This window comes from Augochlora pura, chromosome 4 (genome assembly GCF_028453695.1).
Source record: "Augochlora pura isolate Apur16 chromosome 4, APUR_v2.2.1, whole genome shotgun sequence".
NCBI classification, from domain to species: domain Eukaryota; kingdom Metazoa; phylum Arthropoda; class Insecta; order Hymenoptera; family Halictidae; genus Augochlora; species Augochlora pura.
In genome coordinates this window covers 1,666,572-1,682,141 of record NC_135775.1, presented here as the reverse complement: position 1 = coordinate 1,682,141, position 15,570 = coordinate 1,666,572, and the positions used below count along the sequence as shown (strand labels likewise).

At 45.0% G+C, this 15,570-nt stretch overlaps 3 protein-coding genes across 4 annotated transcripts; all 3 read right to left on the bottom strand.

Annotated features, from left to right (window-relative positions):
- Window positions 1–4: 4 nt before the first annotated feature.
- Window positions 5–3,748, bottom strand: LOC144468611 (EH domain-containing protein 3-like). 2 transcript variants are annotated; one of them, XM_078178206.1, is made up of 9 exons: window positions 3,483–3,748; window positions 3,249–3,389; window positions 3,077–3,144; window positions 2,441–2,956; window positions 2,041–2,354; window positions 1,657–1,765; window positions 1,190–1,508; window positions 595–765; window positions 5–385 (listed from the first exon to the last, which is right to left on the bottom strand). In XM_078178206.1, the coding sequence occupies exons 2-9, from the start codon at window positions 3,256–3,258 to the stop codon at window positions 180–182; spliced, it is 1,713 nt and encodes a 570-aa protein (XP_078034332.1). In that variant the 5' UTR covers window positions 3,259–3,389; window positions 3,483–3,748; the 3' UTR covers window positions 5–179. The 2 variants fall into 2 exon arrangements, with proteins under 2 accessions (XP_078034332.1, XP_078034333.1); XM_078178207.1 differs by lacking the exon at window positions 3,077–3,144.
- A 134-nt stretch (window positions 3,749–3,882) lies between these two features.
- Window positions 3,883–7,154, bottom strand: LOC144468615 (lysosomal acid phosphatase-like). Its single transcript, XM_078178215.1, has 6 exons — window positions 6,778–7,154; window positions 6,448–6,543; window positions 6,077–6,316; window positions 5,565–5,871; window positions 5,260–5,486; window positions 3,883–4,969 (listed from the first exon to the last, which is right to left on the bottom strand). The coding sequence occupies exons 1-6, from the start codon at window positions 6,955–6,957 to the stop codon at window positions 4,823–4,825; spliced, it is 1,197 nt and encodes a 398-aa protein (XP_078034341.1). The 5' UTR covers window positions 6,958–7,154; the 3' UTR covers window positions 3,883–4,822.
- Window positions 7,155–7,844: 690 nt separating this feature from the next.
- Dh31 (diuretic hormone class 2) lies at window positions 7,845–14,462 on the bottom strand. Its single transcript, XM_078178223.1, has 4 exons — window positions 14,325–14,462; window positions 10,769–10,881; window positions 9,866–9,973; window positions 7,845–9,759 (listed from the first exon to the last, which is right to left on the bottom strand). Exons 2-4 carry the CDS (start codon window positions 10,852–10,854, stop codon window positions 9,627–9,629), a joined length of 327 nt encoding a protein of 108 aa, XP_078034349.1. The 5' UTR covers window positions 10,855–10,881; window positions 14,325–14,462; the 3' UTR covers window positions 7,845–9,626.
- Between the last annotated feature and the right edge of the window lie 1,108 nt (window positions 14,463–15,570).

Here is a 15,570-nt window from a genome sequence, read left to right as displayed (position 1 = left end):
GCTGTTTGTATAGTTTGATCGTGATGTCTGAATTATTGTGATACATTGATAGAAGGAGACGTGGAGTTGCCGATGTAAATTAAATCAAATTTTAAGAAGCATTTTGACGGTAGAAACGTATCGGCGAATTGACATCGATAGCGAACGTGTTCTACAAAAATAGAGGAAATAATTGAAAATTATAATTCTCTTTTTGACGGTGGCACCAAGTGGTCCGGTAATGTCGTAGGAAGGTCGTGCCCATCGAGCTTTACGTTAATTAAATGCATTGCTAAGGCAAATTCTTCGGAATCCAGAAATCCATCGTTGTCAACGTCTGATAACTTCCAAATTTTTCCAAGCACGCTGTTCGGCAATTTGGATTTTAACATTTCCTCTTTAGCGACTGAAAATGAGTAGAATAATAATCAGTAAGACAAATAAGAGTAGCGTTATCGATGGAGTCGTATAGACTGGTTAAACCGTACTATCGATCAAAGTAAATACACTTTAATCGTTATTGTGCAATACGTTCAAGTGATTCAATATGTACGCCGGAACGTTGCACAAAATTATCTTTTCAGGTAGAAAGAAATACGGATGATAAGAAAGTACCTGAGCCCAAGATTTTTCCATCATATGGTTGAAGCGTATTAAAAATGTCGTCGTATTTTGCTCTCTCTTTATTGACGATCCATTCTGGTTCACCCGCCCCAGCATCGATTCCTTCTCCTCGCTTGTAACCAAATGGACTTACTTGATCTTCTACTCCTTCGAACGCACCGCCTGTTGCAAATGATAGAAATGTAGTCGAAATCACAATGAAAAATCAATGAAATAAAATATTTGGAAGCTCGTGAAGTTGAGAAACGAAGAAGAAGAAGAAGAAAAAGGGGGAAAAAATTCGAGAGTTAGGAAAGTTATATCACACGTATAACTACGTCTGGTATGAATTGCGTATCTAACGGAAGGCCGTGTTTGTTTCGAGTTTTCTATCGAGCGTAATTGAAATTTATCACAATACTCGAGATACTGATTTTCAGTCAAATATATATCCACGATTACGTGAGTAATTGAGGGATAGAGCAGGAAAATGGGTTGGGCATCGGTGAGCTGTCCTTCTTCTGCTTCTTGGTATTTCATAAAAATATCACGATATATCTCGGTCGAAGAATATACAATATAAAAGTATGACGTAGTGGAGAAATACCTTTAACTAGAGACTCTGACGCTATATCGAGTTCGTTTTGCGGTATCATGTCCATGAGCTTTGCAATATCCTCGCAAAGCATTTTATCAACTACTTCCAATAATTTAGGCTTTAAACTGTTGAATTTAGTAAAATCATGGCGAGCTAAGCATTCCTGCATTTTCTTCAAGTCTGGAAAATCGCCTGGTGAAATCTTTTGCTCCCTTTGTATTTGGTCGTAGATTTGACCCAGATTTTTGATACGTTCTTTTTTCTTATTGTCTTTGCCAAACAGGCTAGGCATATCCTTTTTAAGAGCGCTGATTATGTAAGCGTGTACCTAAGGTTTGTCGAACATGCGTTTGTACATTATTGAGTTCGTATCGTAGAGGCGATATCATTGTGAAATAGAATGTGCAGTGTCTACGCCGATCGATCAGCGACCGAACAATGTTCGATAAGCAGATTTTCGTGTTTTTTTTTCTCACCTTGGCTAATCGAGCACGTTTAATCAAATCGTTTAGCTTTCGCAGCACCGCGTTTTTAGGCAATGACTGCATATCCCTGAAGAGATCTTGTTCCTCGTCCTCGAATAATCTGAAATGAGGAATTCAATGGATAACAACGGTATGTTGTGCTACTAATAATTATACAATCGTTCATGCGTATATGCCTATATTCATAAACACGGTTTATCAATATCATTCCACCCGATCCAACTATTATGTTTGAGTATTCCACCGACGGAAACATAATTATCTTTCCTTTGGGTAAAGATCGCGGTGTGTACATGTTTGTGCGAATACAAAAGGTGAACGGCACGTACGATAAAGAGAATTGCATTGTAATACGAGGCAAATAACAGTACTCGCCTCTTATTTACATCGTATCTTAAGGGCTCGTCCCAAAACGACCCGATATACACTCTGGCTACTTCAGGAGTTTGTAGTACTTTACCAAGAGACCACATCAGCGCTCCGTATACTCTCATTAGCTGTTGATGATCGATCATATCTGCTTTATTCAAGACAATTCTGATTTTATCGTCGTGGCCTCGCAACGCTTCTATAGATCTTCGAAATTCATCGGAAATATCGAGTTTATGAGCATCGAACAACAGAATAATTCTATCCACTCGTTCCGCAAACCATTCCAATACTCCGGTAAAATCGTAACCTCTGTCAACCTGTTGCAGAATAAAGATAATTACATGAAACTGATGGACACGTGAAACAAGTGAATGGACATTTTGTCTCCCGAGAGTATACGTACCCTTTGCTTCTCTCCTGACAAAATACCAGGCGTGTCGACTATGGATATGCCTTTAAGCACAGGGGATGCCACCGTAGAACATTGAAATCTGTTCAGAAAAGCATTACCAAACGTGGAAAGAGGACGGAACTGTTTCTTGGGATCGACGACCAAAGCATTTCCTGGAATCACACCTTCTTTCTCATCATACATAACTGCAATGAAGCGATCCGTTGTTGGTTCAGGACCGATCCTTATTCCAGGAAAGTCTCGTTCGAGCAAGTACTTGATGAAGGTTGTCTTGCCCGTAGAGTATTGTCCTACTAGAAGGATCATTGGCTTTGCATCAAAATCTGCGTCGTCCAGCTGAGGTGAATGAAAATCATGGAACTGATAGTGCAGCTCCAAAGGCAACATTTTCGACTTGTAGATCTTCTTGATGCCTTCAGTGACATTTTCGAAGACATTTTGTCTGTCAGTGTCAGCTCTATTTAACCAACTGAACATTTTGGAAGTCCACGGGAGATCGCGATGAATCTGCAAAACAATTCACAGATACATTGAAATTATTTTTCGTCCGGAACGTCCCACTGAGAACTGTTACGATGACGTTGTAGAAACGAGTCAACGCCTAACGTGAGCCAACTAAGTACTAACCACAGTACTGCAATTAGATTTCCTCCGTACAAATGATAGGAAAAGTTTCACAGAATTATAGGAGCGTCCTAAATTTCACGGGACCAATGGAAAATTAAAAAACTTTATGAAAAAGAAAAATTAGGGGAAATAGAAGCACAAAATCGTATAATATAATGAAAACGAAACTAACCTCTTCTCATAACTTAACACAAACGGGACGATGGGCGCGATCGACCGCTATCATTCAGTTGGAACTGACAGCGTGTGCAATTGTTGCTGGGATGTCGTCGGTCGATAATGTTGCTTAATTCTCAGAGCGTAGAAAAACTGACTATAAAAGAACGCTTGTATGTAAATCAATTCTTTTTTTTTTTATCGAGCAATATCGAATCGCTCGAGATTTTCTCAAGTTTTATTACTGTACCATTTATCGGTCGATTATTGAAATTGTCGTACTGTTCGGTCGCGTCGATCGCGAGCAATCGCGAGATCGAATGATCGCGATCCGACCGCTGAACTCGCACGTCGTAGATAAGCCTGCACCGATACGACTGCGCATCTCGATTCTCCTCCACCTCCCTTTCCTCGTTCGCGACTCTCGTTTGCCCGTTCCCTGTTCCCCGTTCCCCTAATCTCTATCCCCATTGGCGATTCCCCGTTTACCGTTCACCGGTTCACCATTTACCGTTCACCGTTTCCCGATCACCGTTCACCATTCACGGTTCCCGATTCGAAACGATCACTCTGCTGCCCTCTCGTTGGCGCTGGTCTTATCGCATTCGTACAACCGATAGTCCAGGTCTAAACAGGCTGCTACACATACATATGTTACAATGTAAAACGTGTATTGAACAATCCAACACAATTATCCATTATGTATAACATTTATTTGGCTCCGCGTTCTCATACGTTAATCTCTATTTGCCTGTGCGTTATCCCGAAAAGAAGTATAGTGTTAACGCATGATTACACATTTTCTAGAAAATCTTTGTGCGCTTAGAACGATGACTAATCGTGCGAGCGGTTCCGAACGATGAATCATAGATTGTTTCTCTTCTTACGTACCGTCGATGGGACATTATTTTCTGTTAAGCAGGACGTGCGATCCGTTAATACATGCGGAACAGAAACGTTTCTGCAAACGTACACGTGTATAATATATCCGGCCGTTTAATAACGACGACGAGTACAAGGGCGAGGTCGAGGACGACGCTGACCGTGATGGTAACGCGATATTATACACGTCGATCGGAGACGATGTGCACCGGTCGACGATTAATCAATAAATGTTGATCCATCTTCCGTCCGAGTATTTGAATTCAACGGAAAGACTGGACTGTAATAATCGTTCTCGCATTGCGTAACGAAACATGCAAAACATCCAGTGTCATTTGTTGCGTAAGCAACGCGGACACATCCTGGTTAAACGATTTTGTGCCAATTTAGTAATCTTAACCAGCTTCGCTCGAATTAGAATTGATTCGCACGGTACGTGCGGTCTGCTAACTGCTAACGCATTGCGCTACTGATCATCGCGTTGCGCTGCGCGCACTCTTCCAAGCGCTCCGATCGAAATGCACATACACATTATTATCTATCGGATGGATGTTCGGTCGATCGGTTCTGGAGTGAAACTGTAAGTGTGTCTGGTAGCGTTGGCTATTGGAACGGTGAGCGTGCCAATTATTTTTCAACATGGATTTTCAGGAGAATGTCCGCTCAACGGCGCGATATGTACCCCCATACGTATGTATGTTGAAACGATCATGGTAACGAACACTCATCGTCCCAGTTTTCGGGGAGCACGTTTTTCCATAGATCGACCGCGGTTTCAAGTGAACACGGTTCACCGCAGTTTGGTATATCCATGGAATACCTTGTGAATTTGGTCGTATCGTTCAGGTATGATAACTGTAACATCAGGACAGAGTTTGTTGTAGAATGAAATAGAGCGGTGATAGAATATTAAATGCCGGATGAAAACAAAAGGAAGCGAAAGTGTTTTAGAGCGTGAGTATCGATAGATCGAGGAGGATTTTCAAGTTGTAGGTCGATGAGATTGCATTGAACCAATAAATGACTGTACGCTAATACGGCAATAAGACAAATAGGAAGTAGGTCAACACAACGATACGCGGGATATCGGTATACCAATATCGCAGGATGTATCTATTAGTCATGTATATACGATTGTGATGTACCTTTATTTCGGCGTGTCTGTTATCCTTATCCGCAGCCGCGGGGCTAAAGTACAGTTGGAAGACGAGCGTCGCACCGTAACCGGGTTTAAAGTTCTCGCTCGTAAATCCCATGGTCCGCAGTAAATTAACGAGAGTAATGTCGTGCGCGGAGTAAAGATAGACACGCCTGGTGTCTTTGCCGGCAACGGCGTCACGCAAAGTCTTCAGAATCTCCCTGAGCAATGGTCCTGCAACGTTCCGAATATACCGTGATAAAAACAGTAGGCGAACCAGAGAGAAATGGTAGAGAAGAAAATCGGTCGAACCTCCGCGGAGTCTTTGCTGCAAGCTGTTACTGGTAAATATGGCTAAACTATGGGCGGCGATGTCTCGCATTTCACGATTATAGTATTTATTTGTCCAGTTAGGTAGCTTCAAGCCCTGCTGCTCTTCGATCTCGAGAGTATTGTACAGAAACTCGACGTCGGTGATCGTGGAGATGTTTTGTCCGGTATGGGAGGAAAGCTCGCGATAGTATTCGATCGACGGTGTTCCCGGTCGCAGCGACTCGTTCCTGTACGCTTCTCTCAAAGCTTCTTCCAATCGAGGACAAGCCGCCTTGACCACGATAATCTGAAATCCGTGTCAGCGTCCGCGTCGCGGCGCGGCGCGGGGTACGGTATTTTAATACAGATAATTTTTTTCGTTCGTAACAGAAGCCGCGTTCGCGTTACCAAAGAATTTCGTCATATTTCGTGATATACGTCCAACCGTTTCGCGCGACTACGGGCTCGATACGAACCATCGAGATCGTCAGACACCGCGAGCGTATAGTTACCTTGTCCAAGTTTCGCGGCGTAGACGAGACGGGAACAGGACGCCAATTCAGTCCTGCTACAAAGATCTCGTCAGGTGTCGGCGGATACAAACCGGCCAGCAAAGCTTGCGCGGACATTAAGCAACGATCCGCGTAACTGCTTCGAACCAGGCACAACTTGCTCTCGTACTTGCCGCCAATTACTGGGCCGTAGTTCTCGCGTATCCATTGGCCGACGTTGTACATTCGGCGCATACCATTCTAAGCAACGACACCACATTTCAAATTTTAAACATTTGCCCGTATCGCTCGTAACTCTATCCAACGCTTGCCATATCGCGTCGGCGAACGTTTACACGGCTTTAACAATAGATTTCTCTAGATTCTGTAACCTTGGTCAAAGCTCCTAGACCTCCCTCCCACTCGTAGTCGCGATAAGGATCCGTGGGATAAGTCTCCGTTGGCGTCCGATCTCCATGACGGAATACCTGTTACAGACAATCAATACAAGTCGAATCGATATTCGGAGATCAATCGCGATATTCTGAACAACGAGTGAACTCTCGTTTTTCAGTATTAAGATTTGGTCGGATCAGACCGGATAGGGTCGGATCCAGGCCGGACGAGTTTCGGTAAGGTCGGATTTGTTTCGATAGGACCGGATCAGATTGGACACGGATCGGACGAGGTTCAATCGGATTGTTGGAACACAGCATACTTACGAATATCGTTTGCAGCACCGACGAATTCTCGTCGTGCGCATAGCCTTTGACCGAAAAGCCCGCGTACGCAAACAGTATGGAACCAATGGCAATTCCGAGAATTAGAACGGTCGCGCGAACACTCATTTTAACACGGTGCCGATTGCGGGGACATGACCGATTGCCAATTCCGCTATCCATATCTTCGACTGTCACAAAGTAAAGGTGATAAGGAGTTCACACGATCGAAATGTTCTCCCACTTTTGACGAACCAACGTAATCGTGTTACCGTATTACATATGCGTGTTATAGATACAACATACTGGGTGCCCAAGTTGTACACGCTCCTCTTTTATTCCGATTTCTTCTCGTCGCATCGTATCGCATCGTGTCGTGTCGGTAATACGGCGTATACTATACACCGCATGCCGATACGCCGATATGCCCATGGCGTCGCACGCGTATGCAGTGGCCATAGACTAACCGGTGAACCAGCAACGCGATCAACCGTCGAAATCGAGACTGCGCGAACACGTGCTCGCGCAGACGCTTGCCGTGTGCGGTGTTACCCGCTGAGCCAGGGCTGCCAGAGTTTGAAAAGCGCACGTATTACCACGGACGCGGTCGGCGGTATTGGTCGACCGAGTATGCAATGTACATACATATATTGTCTGTCCCGCCGTTTTTTTCGACCTCCAGCGGCTCCATTAGCATTTCCGCATCGCGCGTTAGCGATAGTTGACAAATATCATCTTGCTGCAGTAAGTATTCCCTATATGCAAAATCCGTATTATATATGTGTATATTTAAATAGGCTGTGTTATCAGAATAAATTGATTCAAATGTTCGGATTTACTACGACTGCTGGATTATTAGATTACTGGATTACTTAGCTTTTAAAAAAACTGTCGGTTGCGTCATTTGAAGGAACGACTTTGCAGGCATGAAATCGATCGAGGATGTTTCGATCGATACGAGAGAAATTCAAGTGTATTGAAGTTCGCCTACAATATACAATTACAATAATTCTGGTATCGACGTTTATTGTATTGACGACGATATTATCGAGACCTAAATGTGACAAATGCATATATGGTGTTACAGTAATAAATTCCTACTATAATATATGCCGGAATAGAGAAGGTTATCTAAAAATTTATCATAGATGACAAAGAAATAGAAAAGCCGTCGGTTTTGTAATTGTACGGTCAAAGCCTCTCCATTGTTGTTTGCACTATACAGTGTACAGTAAGTAGTTTTATGCACTGGCGCGAATTTAGTTTGATTTTCTGTTTAATCACGGCGGGATCGTTCGGTAGAATTTCGTAAGATTCACAACTTTTCCTTTTTGCAGTGATTCGCGAGCCGTGATCAGAAGTGCAAGTCCGAACGTATTCATGACGAGATTCTCACGAGTCACGAGTAGCATCGAACATCAACGAGTAACAATGAATAACAACGAGCGACGGATCCTCATATCATCCATTCATCGTTTCACGAGTTTGTTTCGATTCCAAGTCCTACCGTAATCGTATACCGCGATTATCCTTGCATTTAATCGGCAGACACGCGGAGTCGCGAATTCATAAATTTACTAATAACGGCCGAGTACAAGTGTTTACACGCTTTATTCGCCCGAACGTCGACAGTTAAAGGTACGCGAGATGCAGAGGTGAAACGCAACGGATAGGCCATGTACAACGCAGCTCGTGTCTTTCAATTAACTGTAACGATCGTTAGCTTTGCACTCGTTTGTCGGTTCGTTCGCAACGAAGACAAACGGGGCGCAGTGGGTGTATGACATTCGCATTCGTATTTCTATTCGTATTCGCATTCGTTCCAAATTGATGTATGTAATCTACTTGGACATACACGAGCACACGTATATGGAACGCGTGCAATCCGCGCATGGAACAATAGCCGGCAACGTCGAAAAAGCGTTCCAATAAGCGGGGAAAAATTAAATATAAAATTGAAAATGAGTGACGTATTCGAACTGTGTGTCCGACAGTTTTCGACACTGTCGGATGCGGCGCGACGCGTACACGTTGATATTATTACGTGTACACGGTCGGAGCGGGAATCAACAGGTGCATTTGTATCGAGAAGAACAGATCAAGGATAGTGAAAGAACATGTTCAAACGTATATTTAAATTGCAATTAAACATTTAATTTTCATAGGTAAACCGCAGGCATTGATTTTACAAACAAAGCGATTGGAGACGCGGTGCAATGCATGTTGTGCGATGTGCGATGCACTCATAAACGGAAACGAGATGGTTTGTGGCGTTTGGCATGAGACGTGGACCACGTGAGGCATCTCTCTCTCTTTCTCTCTCTCCTAATCTCTTTTTTTTCTTTCTCTTTCTCTCACTCACTCACTCACTTTGTCTCTCTTTCTCTCTCATTTTCCAGCGCGTGTACGAACACGCATACAGATCCCTGGTAATGACTAGAATTGAATACAGAAACCGTTTGTCATCGCGTTGAAATTCCAAAGTTGTAAGAAGAGTTAATGCCGTAGAGAAATGGTGACGACGATATGAAACGCATTGGAGACGTGTTTCTGCTCACGACGGAATAGTACGCGCGGGGAAAATCTAACACGGAAGGTTTCTCATAGTAGCAAACCTATGCTAAAGAGGCCCGAGGACGAGAATGGGTTACGATCGAGGACAATACGCGTTGATATGCGCAAAACGCGTACAAGTTACAGGTTGCAGCGTGGAGCGTAGCCGCGCATACGCGTCCGCAGACGAGCATAGGCGAGCATAGACGAACAGTTTACGAGTAACGGAGTAACGGAGTAACGAACGAACGAACACGGGCGAACATTTACACGGATCAAGCTGGGAAATCCATTTCGATTTAAGGCTGCTCGGAACGACGTCGTCGACCGGGCCCTCCAGCGTAATTCGCCGCTGCCAATCCCATCAGATGTTTAGCCGCTTGCGAGCCGCTAAAACCGCGACTCAGGCCTAGATCCAGGCCACGCTTGTTGCTGAAAAACGATTCGACAAATTGTCCGATCAGGAACACACACTTGGTTTTGATTCGTACCCGCGGGATACGTTTCACGACCAATTCGAACGTCTCTTTCTACTTACTTTTCTAATTCTGGATTCCGCATTATAGTGTGTCCAAGCCGTGCAATTATCGTATCTATAAGCGCTTCCGGATTTTCCTCGTTCAACTGGCTCCAATAATTTTGCTGCCTGTCAAATTGAAACGATCGCTCGTTTGAACAAGATCTCGTTGGAATTTCGTTCCCGCTTCGCCGAACAATTTTCGATCGTTCAAAAAATCAACGTTCGTTTCGCCAATTGCACGAGACTGCGCGGCTCGAAGAAACATCTTGGCTGCATTCGCGAGACGATCGAATCTGTAACTCCTCCTCTCATTGGTATGCACAATTCTAGGAACGACGAGTCGTAACAATACCAGTCTTTACTTTTCTCGGATAGGAGGAACCAGTTCTCATTAAACGACGCCTCGTCAAATGAAACTGGGTTAAACTTTCTGACGCAGCCAGATGCGTCTTCGCGTTCAGTTGCGTGTATGGCGTATGCCGTATGCCATGTATATCGTATGTACAATACCGTATCCCCTTTCTTTTTCTGCTGTTACATAGCTTACTATAATCTCGTTCGAGTTTTCGTTCAATTCCCTTTGCTACTTTAAATTGTCGATAATTTAGTTTGGTTTCCTTCTAATAATTTATAACTACGCGACGATTACAGTATGCATAATATTATGTTCCAGGTGCGTTACGGGTAACTAATTATTCGAAAATCTACCTTTTGACACCGATACGCTCGAGCGGACAGACAGAGGCGATCGCTGTTAGAAATTTGAAATCGCGCTAATTGACAAGCGCGCGCGATACCATTAATTCGAGACGTCGCCGTTGCCGGTATAAATCCGCGATTTCAATTCCTCGATCGCCCAGTCTTCTCGAAACGATTAAACGGAGAAATAGCGAACGGTAAATATTTCATCGATGAACTTACGGCGCAGCGTCGCTCGAAGGACTGAAACAAACGATGATGAATCCAACCATTAGATATACGAAGAACGATACGATTCTTCGTTGCATCTTTGAGGATGTGGGTAGCTCTCCGGTCTGAAAACGAAACCAAAAATTTATAACATATTTGTAGCCTGTTGTATCAGAATTGAAAACAATCGGACACTGAAGAAGAACCGACGAAGAGGCAGAAGAAAATGAACAATGACAACAAGAAGGACGTGGTGGAAGGACAAAAAGTAGAATAAGCGAGAATGGCGGCACAGTGGTGTCTCTTGTTTCGGGCTGCTACTAGAGGAAAGCGTAGCGACTAACAAACTATTGAAGCGACGGTTTAGAAACGAGAGGTTGCAAGCTTCTGGCGTGTGGTTGTACGATGCCCCGGCACCTATCGCTTCGCGTTTTCCATTTCGCGAGAATAAAATGCGCGAACCAACGTGACCAGAAAAATCGCGTCCGCGAGCAGTCAAATTTTCAGTGAAAAAGATAGCAGCGAAATTCATCGGGTGCTGCGAATTACGGCGCAGCCCTTCGGTTTCCGTCGGTGCCCGATATTCGTTGAATTAGCGTTTTATTGGCGCGGCAATCACGGGTCGCTTTAAGCGTGCCGATTCGCCGTATCGCGGGATAATTGGATTCGTCGTTTTCGATAATTGATGTCGGACGTTGCTTTCCGACGCGTGTACTTCATTTCCTCAAGGACGGGTTCGCTAACTGGGTCGACGGTATTCGCCGAGGTGGTTGAACGTGGCCGCTGACTCGGCGTTCGGACTTTATTTATCGATGCGTGAACCGTGAGAGATTCGTTTGTAACGGGCAACGAGTTTTTACATCCCAACACGTGCTTGTTCTCTATTCGTTACGGTCTCCCTTTCTATTCGTTCAGCGCCGAGTTCTCGTATCGTTCGGTCGACCCTGTTTATCTTACGTTCGACAATTTTGCGTTTGCCATCATCTCGCGTACCCCGTTTATGTCTTCCGTTTCTGTTTTCCGTATAGCAATTATCGACTTCCGCTTCCCGTTTCCCGTTTCTCGCCTTCCATTTCCAATTTTCCGTTTTCTGTTCTAGGCTCCCAGCATCGATATTATTCCAACGAATTCGACGAGGAACACGCGGCGAGACGGGTGGATTGGTTTACTAGGGCATGAACGCGCGTCAAATTCGAATCCGATGCAGCAGCTGCGTCGATCCTTCGACTCATACATGCAATTTCTTCGGGAATAGAGGCACTTGTTGGACCAACCCGTTTGAAGTACTTCAGTAGACCAATTGTCGGATCAAGACGAAATACTCGTTCCAATAGTTTGCGAGAGTAAGAGAGATAAAGGTGGCGAGAGAGAGAGAAAGGGCAAGCAATATAAGACTTTATCGAGATCCCGGGAATAAGATTGTTTCTCGAAGAAGCCGCGATAAAAGCTCTTTTAGGATAAAACATCTCGAATTACTAGAAAGTAAAGCACCCTCTGTAAGCGTTCCGTGCAAAATTGTGTCGCGCGGCGAACCAAAGGTTTTAGTCCGCCGGCGTTCAGAACATAACGTAAACACCGAATCGGTCGGGGAAACTGTTTTCCGTGAAACGGGGGCGAATTCGGATCGAGTTTCCTGCGACTTTTAGCGGTCGCGGTACGCGGCCGAGTAGCAATTTTCATTTCCCGATCGAAGAGATAAAACCGCAACCCCGGTGTTTACTTAATAACAGCATTGGTTCTGTGCGCGGAGTGGAATCCTTTCTCTGTCGTGCCACCGACGCCCGACAACTTGACGGCGTTCACGCCGTTCGCTTTAGAACATTGCGACGTCGGGTCTGGACGAACCCGAGGGGGGATGTGCGAATCGTGGAAGCAACAATAAATAACTCGTGTCGTTCGCCGACATGCGGATTAACCGCCGAATAAAAGGGGGCGTTAACGGTGGCGGAAATAAAGGTTGAAAGGAAGACGGGGAAAAAGGAGAGAGAGAGGAAGGAGATCTCCGAGGATTATGGAAAACAATTTCGTTTCGTTGATGTATGGTTACGATGTTGCTTACATGCTTCGCAGATTCATTCGAACGGGCTAGGTTGCCGATCGCGAGATAACAAGGCAAAACGTGGCGTGCAGAAATCGATACGTTCGCGCGTGGTGCGTTGCCTGAGATAAACGTTGACAAATCGTTTTAGTAATCGTTCTTAGACCGGCGAAGAATCAGAAAGTTGTTTAGCTCCGTTCGCAACATAGTGAACGGGAAAATCGGGAACACGGAGGAACGATCCTATTCGCCGACGCAGGCAAATCGTCGACGTAAGAGCGTGCAGAATCGGCGACGTAAGGAATCGACAACGTATGGAATCGGCGACGTGGGCGTCGAATAAGCCGCGTGTGCGAAGAAACGTTCGAGGGACGTGTCTTACGACCGATGGCGAGAGCGCCGATTCCATATACATACAGAATGGGTGAAAAATGATGGTACAACCGGCCAGGGGATGGTTCTACACCGAGAAATAAATGGAAAAGGTAGTGCAACATTTTCTTATTTAAGACAGCATTTTCGAGAAAATTTAGTTTAGCATTCCGTTAGATTTGTATATTAATACGCTGCTTAATTCCTATTGAATTGCATTATTTTATCAACCTATTTTTTCTCGAAAACGGAGCCTTAAATAGTAAAATGTTATCCTTATTTCTCGATTTTTCTTAGCATGTAGAATCAACCCCTGGCCGGTTTTACCACAATTTTTCAACCATCCTGTATATACAAGCTGATATTGGCACGATGTTATATTACCGGGTTGCGAGCGCGCGTCGAAAATGTCCGAAAATATTTGAAAATGTAACGAGCGACGTTGCGCGTGTCTCTGGCCTCGTTCCGGGGGCTCCTCTCGGCCAGACCTCCTGTATTTCGCCACTCGGAAATGGTCCGCGTCGACCGAAACCGCGTGTCGGTGCAGCGGCTAATTGTTTCATCGCGAAACGGATGGAACGCACGTGTCATGAATCCGCCACGTCAAAGTCGACGCAGACCTACTTGCGACCACCGTTGCGACAATTCCGACGTTTTGTTCCGCGTTTGCCTGTTTCCCTGCGGTTTGTCTCGCTCTCGCGTCGTTTCGGTCCGAGTTTATTTAAATCGATCGCCGTTACATCCGGTGCGAATCGTCGTTTCGAGCATCCGCGAATTGGAAAACACAGGCGTCGAGTGGAGAGAAAATTACGTTCGGAGTGTAACACGATGATACGTAACGCGAACAAATACAATTAGTAAATTGATGACATTTTTGCGATTTCGATATCGACGACGCGCCGTTTTATAACGATTGAAATGACGATCGCGCAGTCCGTTCGTCGAAATCGGTATTGCGTTCTCATTTAAATTTAAAGAAACCGACGACGCGGGGAAAAGGCAACGCTTATTACTGCTTATTTACGTTAAGTTTATTATAATCAGCGGACGCGGATAGCGCGATGTAGTAAATGGAAAAAGAAGTATTTCTACACGAGGGTGCGATGCGAGACTTCCGTTCCGCGGCTCGCGACTTGCGATTTGAAAGTTGCGACTTACCTGGATTCACGAATCGCCTCTCGGTACGTCGAATTCGACAGGATAGGTGCCTCGTCGAAGGGGAGTGCTGCTCTGCGAATCTGAACCCTTCGTTGCCGGTTTATATAAGCCCGCGACTTTGCGGCACTCGCTTCATCCCTATCCCCACCCCGTTGTATCTAAACATTCTCGTCCAATCGAATGGACTCGTGTTCTACCCCATCCAAGCTTCCTACCACCAACCCCGATATCGTCCCGGTAACCACCAACGAGCGTGACACGAACTCGGCCGTAGTCGCCGTCGCCGTCTTCGTCTCCGTCTCCATCTGCGTCTCCATCTGCGTTCGCATCTTCGTTTCCATCTTCATTTCCGTCTTCGTTTCCATCTTCTATTCCATCTTCGTTCGCAGCATCGTTCCCATCTTCGTTTCCATCTTCGTCACCCACCATTGTTTCCATCCTCGTTTCGATCTTCGTCACCGCTTTCATCCCCATTTTTGTCTCCGTCTTCGTCTTCAACTTCGTTGCCCTGCGAACATCCTCCACCACCTCCACGTCGTTCTCGTTCATATACTGTAAAGGTCTCGAACACCGAATCATCATCCCCCGTTGACACGAGTTCGGTAACTAGATTTCTATGTGATATAAAAATTATCCGTTGCGACGGTGATACACAAAAGTCGATTTTGAATGTATTTGTTCGGTTAAACAAGCTTAACAATTCGGTAATAATGTGACTAGTAACGAGTATTTTTTAAATGTTCGACTGCTTTCGTTGTCCGATATATCGCCCGCTCGCTTCTCTCGCAAACGCATAAAATCCGCAATTCAATTCATAAACGGAGGACATTTGCGTATTTTACAGCGTATTTTTTAAGCTCTCGACTGTTTTCATTGTCCCGTGTCTCGTCCGCCCGCTTATCTCGTAAACGCGCCCATAAAATCCGTTGTGCCATTGACAATCATCGAACGCGATTAATTAAAATAACTCGGTGATCGAATAAAAGGTGCGAGCCGACGCGTTCTCTCGGTCCGTGAAAAAGTTGCAGTGTCTCTCCGTTTCGAGACTCGCCCCTTTCACCGAATATTCAATCGACGAAGGACAGACCAAGGCTCGTGTACGCACGCAACACGCACCTACAAGCGAAACCACCGTTTAAAGAAAAGCGGTGTCGATCGGTTATTAGTCACGTTTGATTCATCGACAGTTTTATCGCGGAGGCACACGTAGTCGCGATTGAACGAAGCCGAGTCCATTAAGCGTACA